Below are 15930 nucleotides of genomic sequence, written 5' to 3' on the forward strand. Positions count from 1 at the left end.
GTTCCTGCAATCGCAATGATTATAAGGATAAGTTTGAGAACGTAAAAGGTTCAGGATCCTAGGCTAAGCATGATACGTATGTTAAATGAATAAACTGTTTTGAACAGAGTTGAGCACATAGTAAGTGCAGCATAAATGTTTGTTATTCTTATCATTACCTTATCTCATTCAATGAAATACAAACTCTTGTGTTCATCTCTCAGAGATGAGAAAATCAAGGCTTAAAGAGGTCAGTAATTTGCCCAAGGACAGTGGTTAGAGTATTTTTGGCTGCAAGCAATAGAAAATGCAATGAAACACTAATGTTAATTGTTTTACGCAGAAAGAAATTCAGATTGGCTGCCTTATCAGCTCTCACTATGATCAAGTAGCCTGGTTCCTTTCTGCTGTTTTCCTTGTCATCTTCAGTGGATCGGCTATCACACTGGACAAGCTTCTCACCTCATAGTCACAGGGTGGCTGCAAGAGCCCAACCTTTCCTAGAAGTTGCCTCTGCAAATTTCCCCGCATGTCTCATCAGTCATGGTTGGGCCACGTGCCCACCCCTGAAGTGATCCCAGGTTCCAGAGAGGAAACCAATGTTGAGCACACAAATACATTTCAAGTGCTGTCCTACACAAAATCAGGGATCTGCCCACGAGGAAGAAGAGGCGGTGGAGCTTGGAAGGTATGCAACCATGGCTGAGACTGTAAGAGCCACGGTGGAACTCCAGGTTCTGAACCTCAAAGGTTCCACTTTCCATTGTGATGAAAGCATCTCAGGACTGCACTGCCCAGCTTGGCAACCACAGCCTCACATGACCACTGAGCACTTGAAATGTAGTTAATATGCTAAGAAAGCCCATTTAAATTTTTATTTTCAACTTACTCAAATTCAAAGAGCCACAGGGGTCTAGTGGCTCCTGTATTGACAGCACAGGGCCACCTTGTTAGTGGCATCATTTATCACCCTGGGCAGCATTGCTATAGGAATAGCCATATCCTGTAGGTCTATAATGCTGTAGAAATGGAATGTGTGGTACAAATGGAATTTAAAATTTAAGTAGCCACGGTGAAAAAGAAAAAAGAGAAACAAGTAAAATTCATTTCATAATATGCTTTATCTCTATTTCCAAAATATTATCATCTCAACATGTAAGAAATATAAGAAGTATTCATGAGATATTTTACATTCCTTTGTTCATCATAAGTGTTTGAGATCCCATGTGCGTCTGACACAGCACCTGACTTTGAACTCACCACATTTCAAGTGCCCCGTAGCCCATGTGGCCATGGTTTAGAGATTTCAGAAAGCATTCATGGAAAATTCTCCTTCCTGATCCTCATTCACTACCCTGGGAAGTGGCCAGATAAGGAAGCAAGGCCCAGAAGGGCCCAGCCAGTGGCTCTCAGACTCCACAGTCATCGAGTCCCTCACTCAAGGGCAGGTTAATTCACAGATGGCTGGGCCCCACCCTCTGCATTTGCCATCCAGCAGGTCTGGGTGGGCACCAGGATGCGGATTCCTAACAGGAGAGGCTGATGCTGCCAGTCTGGGTCCACATTTTGAGAAGCATTGCTCCAAGGGTCCCAGCCACGCTCACACCCCAGTAAGTAGATGGCTTAGAATTGAAATCCTTGCTTTCCATCTTACATCTCATTCTCTTTATATGCACAACCATGAGGCCAGGTTGCTAAGACAGTCTGAAAACAACTACCAAAGAACAGAGGTGCTGCTCATGGTTACCCCAGTGTGCTGCAGCCCCTGTCCTCCAGACAGTGACAGCAGAGTGGACCTAATTTTGATACTTTTTGATACTTTGTAAACATTGGACCAATGTGACCTATCCTAGTCCCGTGCCTTTCTCTGGCTGTCTTTTCTTTTATCTCATCTGATTGTGGGTTCAATTTATTTAAAGGAAACCATTTAATGAAATCTTAAGGAAGCCCTCACCTTTATATTTGGTTTAACAGTTGAGTTTTTGGGGTACAGCTGAGGTCTCCATCATTGCAATGTCTAGGGTGTCCCTGGAGTTCAGGTGGGAATCTGAAGACACTTTCCTGATCCACACAGGTGACTTCAGACAATGTCCTACACTTAGCCATGGGTAAATCATGCTTTTAATATGCTTAATGGCAGAACTGGTCAAAGCCACTCTGAGCTGCTGAGAGCACTTCAGATTATTTTCCACACCAGCAGGCGATAGAAGTGGCTTTCAGGGACTGCTGTCATTGCTGCTGAGATCCAAGACTCCTCTTGGTGCACTGTGATTTGCAGGGAAAGCTGTGTCTCTCTGACTTGCGGGCCAGAGGTTCTGAAGACTGCTTGAGGTTGCAAGTACCTCCAAGCTTGAGCAGCAGTTTTGAAGTGTGGAGATGGGAGGTGAGTTATTCACATCTCTAACAAAGGAGCTGCTGCTTCTGGCTCCAGGAGGGGTTGAGAGGCCCCTGATTCACTATCTCATCACTGGGCTGGAAGCTCCACAGGGATCAGTTAGGCCTGTGGGCCATGCTTTCAGCACTTGGAGGACAAGGTCCCTTAGACTCAGCCTTTGGCTACATGCCACTCTTGACAATGTACAGGGAAGCCACTTGGGCCTGATGCTGGAATTTAATCAACAGACAAGGAAGAGGCCCCAGTGTGTACTGGGCAAAAGAACGGGACGGGTGTGCTGAAAAGCGTCTCATAAACAGACTTTGTTTTCCTGTGTTTTAACTCAGCGTGAAAGTTTCTCTAGGTCTCTTCTCCTGGGGGAGAAAGGTAGCGGCTGCTTTCCTGTTCCATTGCTTCTTTAGTATCCTGAGAGAGAACAGCCATGGGCACCCAGCTGCCCCAGCCTCTTCCTGTCCCGGGGCCCCGAGGCTGCCCTTCAGCGGTCTCCAGCTTCCTGCTTCTGTGAGCAGGGGCCTCTCTTTTTGGCTTTCCTGACATTTCTCCTGACCTCTTCTGCTAGCCCTCCTGAACACACAGTAATATCTGTACATTACAGTTGGTCCCCAGGCTGCTGCCTCTCTGTCTCTCCATCTAATGTTGCATCTGTGCACTTCAGAAGTACCCGGGAGCCTTCAAAATATATGGATGCCTGGACGCCACTCCAGATAATTCAGTCAGAGTCTCTGAAGACAGGGCCCAGGCATCCGTGTGTGAGGCCTTCAGGTAATTCCAGCATGCAGCCTGTATTGGAAAGCTCTGTATTGAGGTTGAGGCCCTCATGCTGCAGAGGGGGCCTAGAGCACAGGGAAGTAAGTTCCTGGAAGCACTAGCTGTTTATCACATAGGGCTAATAACCATGGGGACAGTCGTGCATGCTTCCCTTCTTACATGCTAGCTTACTATGCTTGGAGGCATACACATGTGTATGGGGAGAGGAGGGCAGAATCGGGGAGCATTAGGAGAAAAACCTAAAGTAGGCACAGGAAAGATTCCAGGGGCTCACACATGAGGCAGGACAAGAAGAAATACTTTCTCAGGAAAGGGAAGGGGCCGAGTGTTCAATGGGCAGAGAAGACAGCAGAAGAGAGGAGACCAGGAGGACAAGATAGCCCCCAGCACTTCCACACTAAGCCCTGGAAAGGCTATCTGCAGAGGAGCCACCTAAGGGTCTTCCCAAGACCAGGGTTAAAGGGAAAAGCCCCTAAACTCCTCTTCCCTCCCAAATCTGAGGTTGCTCTTGTTCCCTTCCACCAAAGGACGGAGCCAAGTAGAATGACAAAGGTGCCATCTCCTTCCTCTTTCTCAGGGAAGGGTCTCTCTCTTAAGGACAAAGATGTGAAGGGTCTCTCTCTTAGGGATAAAGAGGAAAGGACAGACCAACATACAGAGTGGAGGAGTGCTAGACCAAATCCTCCCAATACATCTATTTGAGTAGCAGAGACTGGAGACAGCGGTTGAGGTCAACTGTGGGGCTGCACTGGTGCTGATCATGCCCGTGCTCCCATCCCACACCTGGATAAACAGCAGTGGGCAGCTCCCCCCACCCCCCAGTCTTAGAAAGGCCTCCCCCAGTTGCATCCGGACTCCCTCCTCCCCATCGCTGTCCCAGCCACCCAGCGGAAAGCTGAGACCCCACCCCCCAGGTGGCCAATTTTAGACCCACCAAAGGCCCTTCTGGGCTGTGCTGGGGGCTAAAGGGTGCCACCATCCCACAGAGAAGGGGCCAAAGACAGCCAGGATCCTAAAAGTCAGAGCTACTTTAAGAATAACTTTCCCAGGCCAATCCCCAGTTCAGGAACGTTCCTGCGCCCTGTGCCAGCTAAAGGGACTAGGGCTGGAGCTGGCGTCTGCTCCTGGGTGTCCAGTCCAGGAGCAAGTGAACTCACTATCTCTGGAGTTTAGCAGAAGAAGGGTAATTCCAGGCCGGAACCCCTTTCTTTCCCGACCTCTCAACCACAATCCTCCCCAGGCACATTTCAGTGGCCAGGGATGGAGACCCGCGGATAATGACTGAACCAGGTCACAGGGTGAAGGTTCTGAGATGTCCGGCTCCCGTAGCTTCTGCCAGTTCCTGAGGGAGCTAGCACAGGCTTGGCCTTCTTTGGTGGCATCTCTGCCTCCACCTGTCCGTCTCCATTCCTTGTGCCCACAGCACCTCAGCTGCTCGGACACAGAAGTTAAAAGGTCCGGCATCTGCGCTTGTCCAGAGTGGGTTGGGGAGCAGAGAAAGGAGTGGTGAGTTGTGGGGAAAACTGGACATCCTGACAGACCTGAAATTCACCAAGCCGCCAGTGGAAGCCTCAGGTTCCGCCTCTATAAAAGGGACTCAGCCATGGGCCAGGATGGGTCGTCGCGAGGATTAAAGGGCAGGGTGAGGGGATGTCAAGTGCAAGGCAAGTGGCTCCAAGCTTCCAGGTGGTCCCTGACCAATTCCGGGCACATCTTTACCCAAAGGGAGGACTCCGGGACCCCCAGCCCCGCCGTCGCAGACCCCCTGTAGCAAAGCAGGGAACTGGACCTCAAGGGCTGCTAGGGAAGACGGGATCTGAGTAGAGGTCTGAAGGAAAGAAGCCAGGCGGGAGACCCCGGGAGGGCCGGACGGGACTGGGGGTACTGTTGACACTGGAGCCGGACTGGAGACCCAGGAACCTGGGGCCGAGTCGACAGCGGGGAGGGGGCGACGGAGGTGGGAAAACGGGGCGGGGCCGGAGACGACTCCAGGGCTGGGTGAGGCGCTGACCCCCAGGAGCTGGGGTGCCGAGGGGCGCGGGCCACAGCGGTGCGAGCCAGTCGGGCGCCCGCGCTGTGGGGCGCGCGGCGCGGGGATTGGCGGGCGCTCCCCGGTGCCCGCAGCTCTTCAGCGGAGCCGGGAAGAGCCGCGCGTCTGCGCGCCAGCCCCCGCCCTGGGCCCGCCGCCCGAGCTCTCTGGCGCAGCGCTAGCTCCGCCGCGCTCAGCTGCCCTGCGCCGGCACCCCTGGTCATGAGCGCACCCTCGACGCTGCCCCCCGGGGGCGAGGAAGGGCTGGGGACGGCCCGGCCCTCGGCAGCCAATGCCAGTAGCGCTCCGGCGGAGGCGGAGGAGGCGGTGGCGGGGCCCGGGGACGCGGGGGCGGCAGGCATGGTCGCCATCCAGTGCATCTACGCGCTGGTGTGCCTGGTGGGGCTGGTGGGCAACGCCCTGGTCATCTTCGTGATCCTTCGCTACGCCAAGATGAAGACGGCTACCAACATCTACCTGCTCAACCTGGCCGTAGCCGACGAGCTCTTCATGCTGAGCGTGCCCTTCGTGGCCTCGTCGGCCGCCCTGCGCCACTGGCCCTTCGGCTCCGTGCTGTGCCGCGCGGTGCTCAGCGTCGACGGCCTCAACATGTTCACCAGCGTCTTCTGTCTGACCGTGCTCAGCGTGGACCGCTACGTGGCCGTGGTGCACCCTCTGCGCGCGGCGACCTACCGGCGGCCCAGCGTGGCCAAGCTCATCAACCTGGGCGTGTGGCTGGCGTCCCTGTTGGTCACTCTCCCCATTGCCATCTTCGCAGACACCAAACCGTCTCGCGGCGGCCAGGCCGTGGCCTGCAACCTGCAGTGGCCACACCCGGCCTGGTCGGCAGTCTTCGTGGTCTACACTTTCCTGCTGGGCTTCCTGCTGCCCGTGCTGGCCATCGGCCTGTGCTACCTGCTCATCGTGGGCAAGATGCGCGCCGTGGCCCTGCGCGCTGGCTGGCAGCAGCGCAGGCGCTCGGAGAAGAAAATCACCAGGCTGGTGCTGATGGTCGTGGCCGTCTTTGTGCTCTGCTGGATGCCTTTCTACGTGGTGCAGCTGCTGAACCTCTTCATGACCAGCCTTGATGCCACCGTCAACCACGTGTCCCTAATCCTCAGCTATGCCAACAGCTGCGCCAACCCCATTCTCTATGGCTTCCTCTCCGACAACTTCCGCCGATCCTTCCAGCGGGTTCTCTGCCTGCGCTGCTGCCTCCTGGAAGGTGCTGGAGGTGCTGAGGAGGAACCCCTGGACTACTATGCCACTGCTCTCAAGAGCAAAGGTGGGGCAGGGTGCATGTGCCACCCGCTCCCCTGCCAGCAGGAAGCCCTGCAACCAGAACCCGGCCGCAAGCGCATCCCCCTCACCAGGACCACCACCTTCTGAGGAGCCCTTCCCCTACCCACCCTGCGTGGCCACCTCCCAAGGGGTGGGCACCATTCCTACAGCCCCGAAGACTGCATCTCCTGAATGCTCACCTAAGCTCCACCACCTGTTCCTTCCAGCAGCCCATGTACCTGCCGGAGAGTGTCAGAACTCTTCTGCTGCTCTCCTCTCCCCTGCACTCTGGCTTTCAGAAGGATGCTTCCATATGGGTAGGACTCCTCTGGAAACTGGGCTAGGATATTAATCATTCCTGAACCTCTGGCTGTTCTTCAAGGGCTGGGAAGCAGGAGGTGGTGAGAAATGAATGGTCCCTGTGTGTGACTCCTTACAGCCACTGCTTGGGAGAGGACTCAAGAGGGTGGAGGGAGGTAGCACCCTTCCTCTCTGCAGACGCTCTGCCTTGTGGTGGGAGCACAGCTTGTACAGGAGAGAGGAGGAAGGAAGATGCCCCCAGGCACCTGCCCTTTATGTCTCTTCCTGGGCTCTTGTTAAGTGAGACTTATGTTAACAGCCTGGGGCACTTACTTCCCTCCCCACTCACCCCCGGCCTGGGAATAACATCTGCTTGCTGTCACAGGTGTCTCCCTGAGTTGCCCTGAGCTGGGAGCAGTCTTCCTGTGAGTAGAAAAGGTTTGGAGAGACATGACATGGGGTTTATTGCAAGGCATAAAACCAGGTCAGTAATAACAAAGCAGATGATAAAAACTTCATCTAGCTCCTATGATGTAATTTTTTTTCCCCTGATCCTTTGATGTGGGAACATGAGAACTCATTAAGGCAGCAATTTATACGGTGGTGGTGAGTGGGAGAGGAGCCATTGGTGGGAAAATCTGACCAGAGAGCAGCGAGGGATGGGAACCAGCCCAGGTTTTGGATAGAGGAGGCAGCTTCATCACCACCCCCTATTTTAGAATGTCATCGTTCAGTAAAACATCAGCCACATTAGATATTAACATGTAAGTTGAACACAATAAAAGGCCGTATCTTTGTTGCCTGATGTGTTAACCAAAGGATAAATTATCTTTCCCAAAGGGAAAGAGCTTAAGAGGAGCTCTAATTCTGCTTTCTGATAAAAGCAGGGGAGGGGACAAAGGAGAACTTGGAACACTTATGTTAGCATCTGGTGTAACAACATAGGAACATGTATGAAGTTTGGGGGACCCCACCTGGCTTAGCATTCAGAGACTACCTCTGGGTTTAGCCGGCCTGATTCTGGATGATCATTCTGGTAGTATGGGGAAGATGGTGTGGGGAGGGGGAGAGACAGCCAAAGGGCAACACCCTATGCCCTTCAGAGTGGTCAGCCTCACAGACCACTCTGAAAGAATGGGTAGCCATGTCTGTACTACATACTGGAGACATGACTGTGGAATGGAAGTTTCAAAACTAAGTCAGAGAACCCTCTGATCCTGCAAACACACATGCACACACACAGAGACATCAACCATCTCTAATTTGTTGGTACCCACCGGGGATACCTTGGGCATCTGAAGTCAGTCTCCATGTCTGTGGGTCTTGTGTAACCATAACTACTTGGAGTTTTTTAAAACTGCATTATTTCTTTGTTCCTCAGTGTCTGACAATGCCTGCCAGGATGGGCACTGATAAATATGGTTGAACGGAACTCCAAGGACCACCCAGGTTGATAGTAGTGAGGTGAGGGGTTGACAGCACTGGCAGTGGTCCCCAGGGCTTCTTCCCAGCTTGTACGTGGGTTTGGGGGTCCTTTCTTTAGTCTTTCAGTGATCAGACTGGGCAAACTCTCTGATAAGCAAGACAGGGCACCTACCAGGAGTCTCGGCAACACTAGTGTGTGGCTGCCCAGATTACCATGGAATAAGACACATTCTATTTAGAAATGTCAACCTTTTTAACTTAGTTGATGAAGGTTGAAGGAGAGGCAGCTTCAGGTGATGGAAAGAAAAGTCTCTGAGAGGCAGGACACCTCAGCCTCAGCTACCCCGTGAGCAGTGATTTAACCTCTCTAAGCCTCAGTTTCCCACTTGGAATATGTGCCAAGGGAGGTTCGAGTTTTGAGCTCTTCCCAGCTGTAAACTCTGCATTGGCAGAGACACCAGGGAGACACGCGAATCAAATGGTGGGAGGGCAGGAGATAGAACGCTTCTCTGCTTAGTCCTCCTTCCATCACCACTGGAAAATGAGCGTGAACACTGCCCTTGACCCTGCAGTCATAAGTCATGTGGGTGGCAGCGGGGTGGGGGTGGGGGGTGAGCCTACCCACTGCTCTCTTCTTCAGCTTCAGGGCCTTTTCATTTCCCGGCAGCAACGAGGTGCACTGAACACTTGTCGGGGCTGTGTTTGGAGCCCATCAACAGCGCTGCCAGCTTTAGTTCCATCAACCCCAGGCTTTTGTAACAACTGGTTGCATGAAACCCTCCCTTGTAGTTTGTGTACAGAAGACTGCAATGAATTGAAGTCATGAGACATACAGCCAGGATCCTGAAAGCCACCGACATATGTCACCTGCCTGGGAGGCTTGCTTCAATGGTCATCTTGTTCTGCCTGCTAAGACCAGGAGTCACAGCTATTGACATCATTGTGAATAAAAACATTTTCTGCCACAGGTAGAAACAGCCTTTGCTCATCCCTCCATCTGTCAGAGATCTTGCTTTTTCTTTTACAATTGTCTTTAATGTACTGTTCCATGGCAAGCCAGGTGTTCCATTTTCCCAGATGGTCAGGGAAGATGGTATTTGGACATGACAGGCTGTCACTCAACAGGATACTTGCCCAGTTTGTCAGCTCTGATCTGTGAGCAAAGATGCATATGAGTTTCACACTCATCTGTGAAGTATTGGCTTCACTTTCATTAAAGTCATCATAGCTAGCATTCCTTAGATGCTAGAGGAGGATGCAAAGGATCAACTAAATATAGCACATTTTGGCGGCACTGCCTCAGAAACCAGACATGAATCCTAGCAAATGTGGGTATTGACACTCTTCTCTGAGAGGTTGGAGGTAGTGAATTACCCCCATCTCCCACATTCTCATTCCATAAGTAGATGACAGCATAGCCTCAGATTCCTTAAGGACAAATGTTAGAATCCTAGGGCTGTGTTTTCTGAGACAGCTCCACCGTGATGTACACCGTCAGCCAGCAGCACACCCTGGAAACTGTCTTGCTGACTAGCATGCATGGGGGTATGCATGCGGACAGTTCGCTGAGTGCTTCTCTCGGGTGGTGCAACAGGTTTCCAGACAAAACGATGAGCCTACAAAGGCAGCTTCTGCCTTCATGGAGCTTGGAGGTTAGTGGCAAAAGACAGGCATTAATCAAATAAGCACAGAAATGAGAGTACAGTTCTAAACCTAAATAAGCACTGTGCAGGAAAGGAATGTACTTTCTAAGAGATGATGATAAAAGAAGTTGCCCATGACTCAGAGCAGGCTTTCCCCAGGAAAGTGGCTGGAGATGACCTCCTCTGAAGCGTACCTGGGCATTAACTAGGAAAGGAAGGGGCGGGGCACAAGGTGTTCCTGTAAGCTCTAAGCAGAGGGAACAGCATGTGCAAAGAGCCTGCAGTGGGAGGCACTGAAGGGCTCAGTGTGACCAAAACACAGACCACAGGGGCGTGTGAGGCACTGGCGGGCACATGAGCAGGAGCCTAATGCCTTCTATGCCACCTCAAGGCTGAGGGCTTTGTCCTAAGAGCCAGGGGTCAGTGGTGGCAGGCTCTAATGAGGGGCTTGGGTCTGCCTAGTAAGAGAAGCCTATCAAAAGCTCTGGGGTCCTTGTGAAATTGAGGCTTACACGCCTCCGCTTTTCAGGGAGGGGTTGGCAGGATGATCATGTCCTTCTTTCCAACTTTCATCAACTTTGTATGAACTGAAAGTCAGGGTCCTCAATCCTGTGAAGGAAGAGACTTTAGTGCCTAACAGTGGGGGCACCTTCTGAAATAGGGGAGAACTTATGTAAAAAAATGCCTAGAGTGGGAGTATTGACTTTCTACAAAGAAAAACATGTGGCTTCCTATTGACAAAAGACACCATGAGCATCCACCTGCTGCAACATAGCACTTGAAATGACTGGATTTCTGGGGCTCTATCTGCCTAAAGAGTGGGGCTGCCAAAGGTCAGCACTCACCCAGTGTGAACGTGTGGTAGATGGGGAGAGAGAACAAATTGAGAGGCACACAAACCAGGACCGAGTTCTGGCTCTCCCACTTCCAGCCCACAGTGGCCCAGGGAAGGCTGCATGACTGTGTGGAGAGGGCAGAGCAACAGTATCCACCTGCAGGTGCACAGTGACACACAAAGGCCATGTTCCTGGCCCAGGGGAGGAAGGTTTACCATTCAAATGGTGACTGCTTCATGATATAGAAGAAGGAACAGGGAGTTGGTACACAGTTGGGTGTCTTTTTTTTCCATTTGTTTTTTAAATCGGGCTTTCATTAGTGTTCTGAAGAGGCTGTAATTTCTTTTTAATCTATTTTTAATTGGAGTATAATTTACATATAGTAGAGTGTTCTCTTTTTAGTTGTACAGTTCTATGAATTTTGACATGCAAATTTTTACATTTTACATTTTACAATTTTACATTTTACATTTTTACATTTTACATTGGGTCAACTAACTGTTGCCCCAACCAAGATCGGGACTGTTTTGGTCACCATCTACTTCCCTCTTAGTGGCTGTGATTTGTGGCCAAGGAGGCAGGACACAGACAGCATGGGGAGGACCTGAGGAGGTACAGAATTGGAGATGGTGCTATCCCCAAATCCAGGAAGGCCGCCTGGTTATACCATTTCCCGAGTTCCTCCCTCCAGACTAGGAGACCTCAACCAATTTACATAGGAAGCTACAGCCCTCTGGACCTTATGGATCTGAAAAGAAGTATCCTGGAATCTAGACACCACCTGGAGAAACTAGAGGGTTGAGTATGTCCCTGGGCAAGCTGCTAATTCCATAATGACTTCGTGATCCTTTACTCCAAGCACTGGAGAGAGGGTGTGGATTCCACTCCAAGCTCCCTTCCGCCAAACAGAGCAGAGTGTTCCTCAAGATCCAGCCGCATCCCAAAAGCACCATTTCCATTTGTCACGGGCCTCCAGGCAGCTTGCTGTTGAGTTTGCTCATGTTTATCATGGCAGTATCCTGTGCTTTGGAGAGTCACAGACAAATTAAACAGTGAAACTGGGACTTGCCCCATGCCCTTTTCAGACTTTCCGTTCTCCTGGCACTACCCTTGGGTTTCTGCATGCTACCTTTTTGGAGGAGGGGGAAAATACATGAAGAAAGACTGGAGTCAAACCCTGGCAAAGGCTCGCTGAAAATGGTGATTTGGGATTATATGAGCATTTCAGAACAGATTTATTAAAAGAGGGGGACAATGAACAAGGCGTAGGATCTCCAGAGTCTGTGGAAGGTGGGATCCATGTTCCCAAAAGAATTAAATAGAAACAAGGCAGGAGGCAGTGGGAAAAAGGGAGGAATTAGGGAGAATGTGGAAAAGCCCCTCTCCTCTTTGCCAAGTAGAACAAAGCTTTGCTGGACAACAGCGGGGTAACTTAGCATTTAGGTACGGCATTAGCAAGAAGTCAGAAAGAAGATTTGAGATGGGCACAGAGGTGCTAACCTCTAACCAAAAGCACAGAGGTTATATTGCCAGGCGTTGAATATGCAGAAGATAAGTGGGTTTTGTCTTAGGATAATATCCATATTAAATTTGCTATTTTAAGAGAAGATTTCCTTCAGGCAAAGATCCAAGGAAATATCTGGCCTGTGGCCCAGGTGGCATAATTGTCACAGACCCCAGCTTTGACTCTTGGTGTTTCTCATGGGATCCCTGAGACCCTCTGCTCTCTGCTCCCCCTCTCCAGTGGGCGTAACCTTGAGTTAACCCATCCCCAGGGTTCTTTTGTCTTTCGCAATCACACTTTCAAAACACCCTAAAAAGGATTTCGATTCTATTAGCATCTGATGTTAAAACAATATTTAGTTTCCCTTGTGAGAAGAAATCAGTTGTTTGCCTACATCTGAACCTGCTAACCAAAAAAAAAAAAAAAATGATGAAGGGAACACTCAAAACAAAAAGAGATATCACTGAACCCAGGGCATTCATTCTGGAAAAGAAAGAAAGAAAGAACTGGGCATTGTCTGCATTGTTTTATGAAGAAATGCTTCTAAAGGTCAGGAGATGTATTTTGGGTACCCCCACTCAGCTATAACCATGAAGAAAATGTGGTTTCATGTATTATTTGCAACCTCAGTTTTCCTTGAATAGATGATATAATAAGGAATCGCATTCAACAGAGAACAGCAAGCGTCTCCAGAAGGTAGGAGGTGGGGGATCTTCTGTCCCCTGGCCCCATCCAGAACCATAATGTCTCTCAAAGGAATGTCACCTGCAGGAACTTCCCTCCATACCTCCTGCTGGCTCTGTTGGGGCCAGAGCTATGTTTCTCTTTCTCCTCTGGGCCCTGAGAAATGGAGAAGGGCACTCTGGAGCATGTTCTTCCTCCTCCGAGCCTCCCTGGGAGACCAGCGGAGGGAGTCTCTGCCCTCTGTACTTGACTAAGCCTTGTGAGAAGGGAAAATAAGCTGAAGCCTTCGAAGCTGGATTTTAGAGTGACCGAGTGTTGGAGCTCACTTCTCACCTGGCACAAAACTCTTCCTGTTTAAGCTATGATATAGATGCCTGCAAATCCAACATTACAGTTCCTCTAGCACTGACAACATTGCTCCAAGCAACTGCATCTTCCCTTGATGGAACAGTCTCCACTTTGTGCAACCTTGAGTTTGCCCGTAAGACACTCATGATTCCAACACAGCTTTTTTCTGTAGTCATTTATGCATCTACCAGTTCACTGGCACACAAGTAAACAGTTACTGGGTATCTACCATGGGCCAGAAACTGAGCTTATTGCCTCATCTAATCTTCCTGGAAACTTCGTGAGATGGCACTGCTTGCACCCGTCTTACAGCCTTTGAAGGGTCATGTGGTGCCCGTGGCCATGTGACCAGCAGGTGTCAGGCTGAGATCACACCCAGGTGTGTATGCTGTTCACACCACATATCAGCCCTGCGGGGTGCTTACAGCGGAAATTGTGCAGGTTCCTGCCCAAGAGGGACATGTAAATACATCTAGAAGTAGTTGTTATCTTCCCAAACAATGCAGTACATAAATTGAATCCCAGCGCACTCTCATCAAAACTCCTTGAGTGCCCCCACTTGCACCCAGAACATTTTTCAATGTCACTCTTTCAGTCTTTCTTTCAGTGTCTTTGACCTACAGCCCCTACAGTCATCTCCCACTGCTTGTATCTCTCTTTCCACCTCTTCAGCTGCCTTGCAGCCCACCTCACCTTGTTCACTATGCCCAGTCCGCTCCACCAGGGCTCTTCCCAGTGCAGGGCCTTTGCAGGTGTGATCCTTCCCACCTGGACTGCTTCCTCTCCAGTCTGCATTTGACAAACCCCTCCTTCCCCTTCAGGTCTGGTGTTAAGTGTCAGCTTGTCCAGGAAGCTCCCTCTAGTCCTCCACTCTAAATCCTGCCTTCCTCGTGCGCCTTTTCAGAGTGTGCTGTGCTTTTCTTCCCCTGCACTTATCACTGTTTCTAAGTTAAGTACAATTTGGGGGTGATCAGTTGTTTTGCATCTTTCTCCCCTGCCAGAGTCTAACTTATATGGTGGGGACTTGTCATTGTGCCCATCACCATGAAAGGCACAGAGTAAATGCTCAGTAAATAATTGCTGAGCTAATCTAAGAAATAGGTGAGAACTGGAAAAAAAAATAACAAAGTCATTTGACTTAAAAAAATGCATTCTGTTTACTTTAAAACAGCAGGCTAGGAAAAGCAAACAAACAAACAAACAAACAAACTTGAATGCTGGCTTATCCAGAAATACCACCTTGGCTTTCTGCCCCGGACTTTTGTGCTATGAAATATCACCAGCAACTGGTCCCTGGGAGTCTCCCTCAGACCTGGATGTCCAATGATATGAACAGAAAGCAGAGATCACACAGGTTGACCCATGGCTCTGGTTTCATAAGGTCTATCCTGATTTTAAATGCTCAGGGATAGTTTTTAAAGCTAACTGATTTGTTTATGTGGTCCTGGTATCTTTCCCTGAGAGGCACTGTGGCTATTTAGCGTTTTGAGAATCTCAAGTTCAGATGAGACCTGTAAACAGAACTGCTGATCCCCCAGGCAGCAGGAAGTGAGGAGGACAGGGAAGCTCAGGGCCCCGCACAACTAATGTCCTGGGGCCCAAGTGCTGCATGAAGGGTTTTTGCCTCTAGGTTTTGAAAGTGTGTTTTGGTCTTCCAGTGTTCCTTAAGAAAATGCCCCTCTTCTGGAATGAGAAGAAATCCTAACGCAATGAGGCCCTACAAGTCAGTTTGACAGTGACTGGGAGCAGACTCTTTTGACAAACAGAAGGCTGGGTAACAGGGGGCGAACTATAAGGTGTCACTGTCTCCTCTGGTCTCCCAGCCCCATTTATCTGCACCTGTCCTGCCCCCATTTGTGTAGCTCTTCCTTCACAAAGACTTAGTCTGCTACTTAGGGGGAGCATGGCTCAGCTTGTTATCTCCATAGGGCACTGTGCATGGAGCTGCCCCAGCACACACACACACACTAAAGCCATTACTTCTTCTGCGATGGATGTCAAAATCTCCAACCCGGTCTTCACAATAATCAGTCAAACTAAAACTCATGAGTTCAGCATTATCCAGACATATAAAGCATCTGAATATTTGCCTGGACTCTACTTGCTTTTAATTTCTTCTTTAAAAAATCTTTCCGAGCCCTGCATATTGCATTCAGCCAGCCCTACCACCTTAGAAAAGTGAGCCCAAGAAACGTGTGCATTGAAAAGGTGATGTCTTTAATCTCCAAAAGAGATGAGAATGATTTCATACTGGATGAGACGTTTAGAAATGAATATTTGAATTAGAGCCACAAACTGAGACCCTTCATGACTACAGTGAATTTGGATATCTCGCAGAGGAGATAATGCCAAACCATACACCGGACACACAGCTGGGATTCGCCAGATGCCCCAGGAAAGGTTTATTTAATTCATTCCAACAAATGATCCTATAATGCATTTATGCATTTAAAAGCACAGAGACACAAGTCCTCATATATGAAGTTGTTATGGTTACAGAAAGAAAATTAATATTTGTGCACACAGAGATAGCATGAAATCATTCTACAGTGAAAATAATAGCCTCTGGAAAAAGCTTTGAAAATCAGAGATGGTGCCATCACCAGACAACACAAGTGCTGGGGTACAGGGCAGCCCTCCATGCATCTCATAGCATTTGCATGGTTTGTGAGCCCCATTTAATGACATAAAATGAGGGCACTGGGGGAGGAAAAGTGAAGAGACACACAACCCGAGAG

General features: G+C 49.9%; 1 protein-coding gene across 3 annotated transcripts; it reads left to right on the forward strand.

Annotated features, from left to right (window-relative positions):
- The first annotated feature begins 2259 nt into the window (after positions 1-2259).
- SSTR4 (somatostatin receptor 4) lies at positions 2260-9139 on the forward strand. Of its 3 annotated transcripts, XR_008674429.2 has the most exons (4): positions 2260-2362; positions 7138-7236; positions 8134-8216; positions 8845-9139. XR_008674429.2 is itself a non-coding variant. In XM_019020335.4 (3 exons), the coding sequence occupies exon 1, from the start codon at positions 5394-5396 to the stop codon at positions 6558-6560; it is 1167 nt and encodes a 388-aa protein (XP_018875880.2). In that variant the 5' UTR covers positions 5337-5393; the 3' UTR covers positions 6561-7236; positions 8134-8216; positions 8845-9139. The 3 variants fall into 3 exon arrangements, 2 of the variants coding, with proteins under 2 accessions (XP_018875880.2, XP_055228569.1); XM_019020335.4 differs by lacking the exon at positions 2260-2362 and having other exon boundaries at positions 5337-7236; XM_055372594.2 differs by lacking the exon at positions 2260-2362 and having other exon boundaries at positions 5337-7236; positions 8967-9139.
- The last annotated feature ends 6791 nt before the right edge of the window (positions 9140-15930 follow it).

The sequence above is a fragment of the Gorilla gorilla genome, chromosome 21, assembly GCF_029281585.2.
Source record: "Gorilla gorilla gorilla isolate KB3781 chromosome 21, NHGRI_mGorGor1-v2.1_pri, whole genome shotgun sequence".
In the NCBI taxonomy this organism is placed as follows: domain Eukaryota; kingdom Metazoa; phylum Chordata; class Mammalia; order Primates; family Hominidae; genus Gorilla; species Gorilla gorilla.

Coding starts and splice junctions, on each gene's coding strand:
- SSTR4 (XM_019020335.4), top strand. CDS start 5,394: ATGAGCGCACCCTCGACGCTGCCCCCCGGGGGCGAGGAAGGGCTGGGG.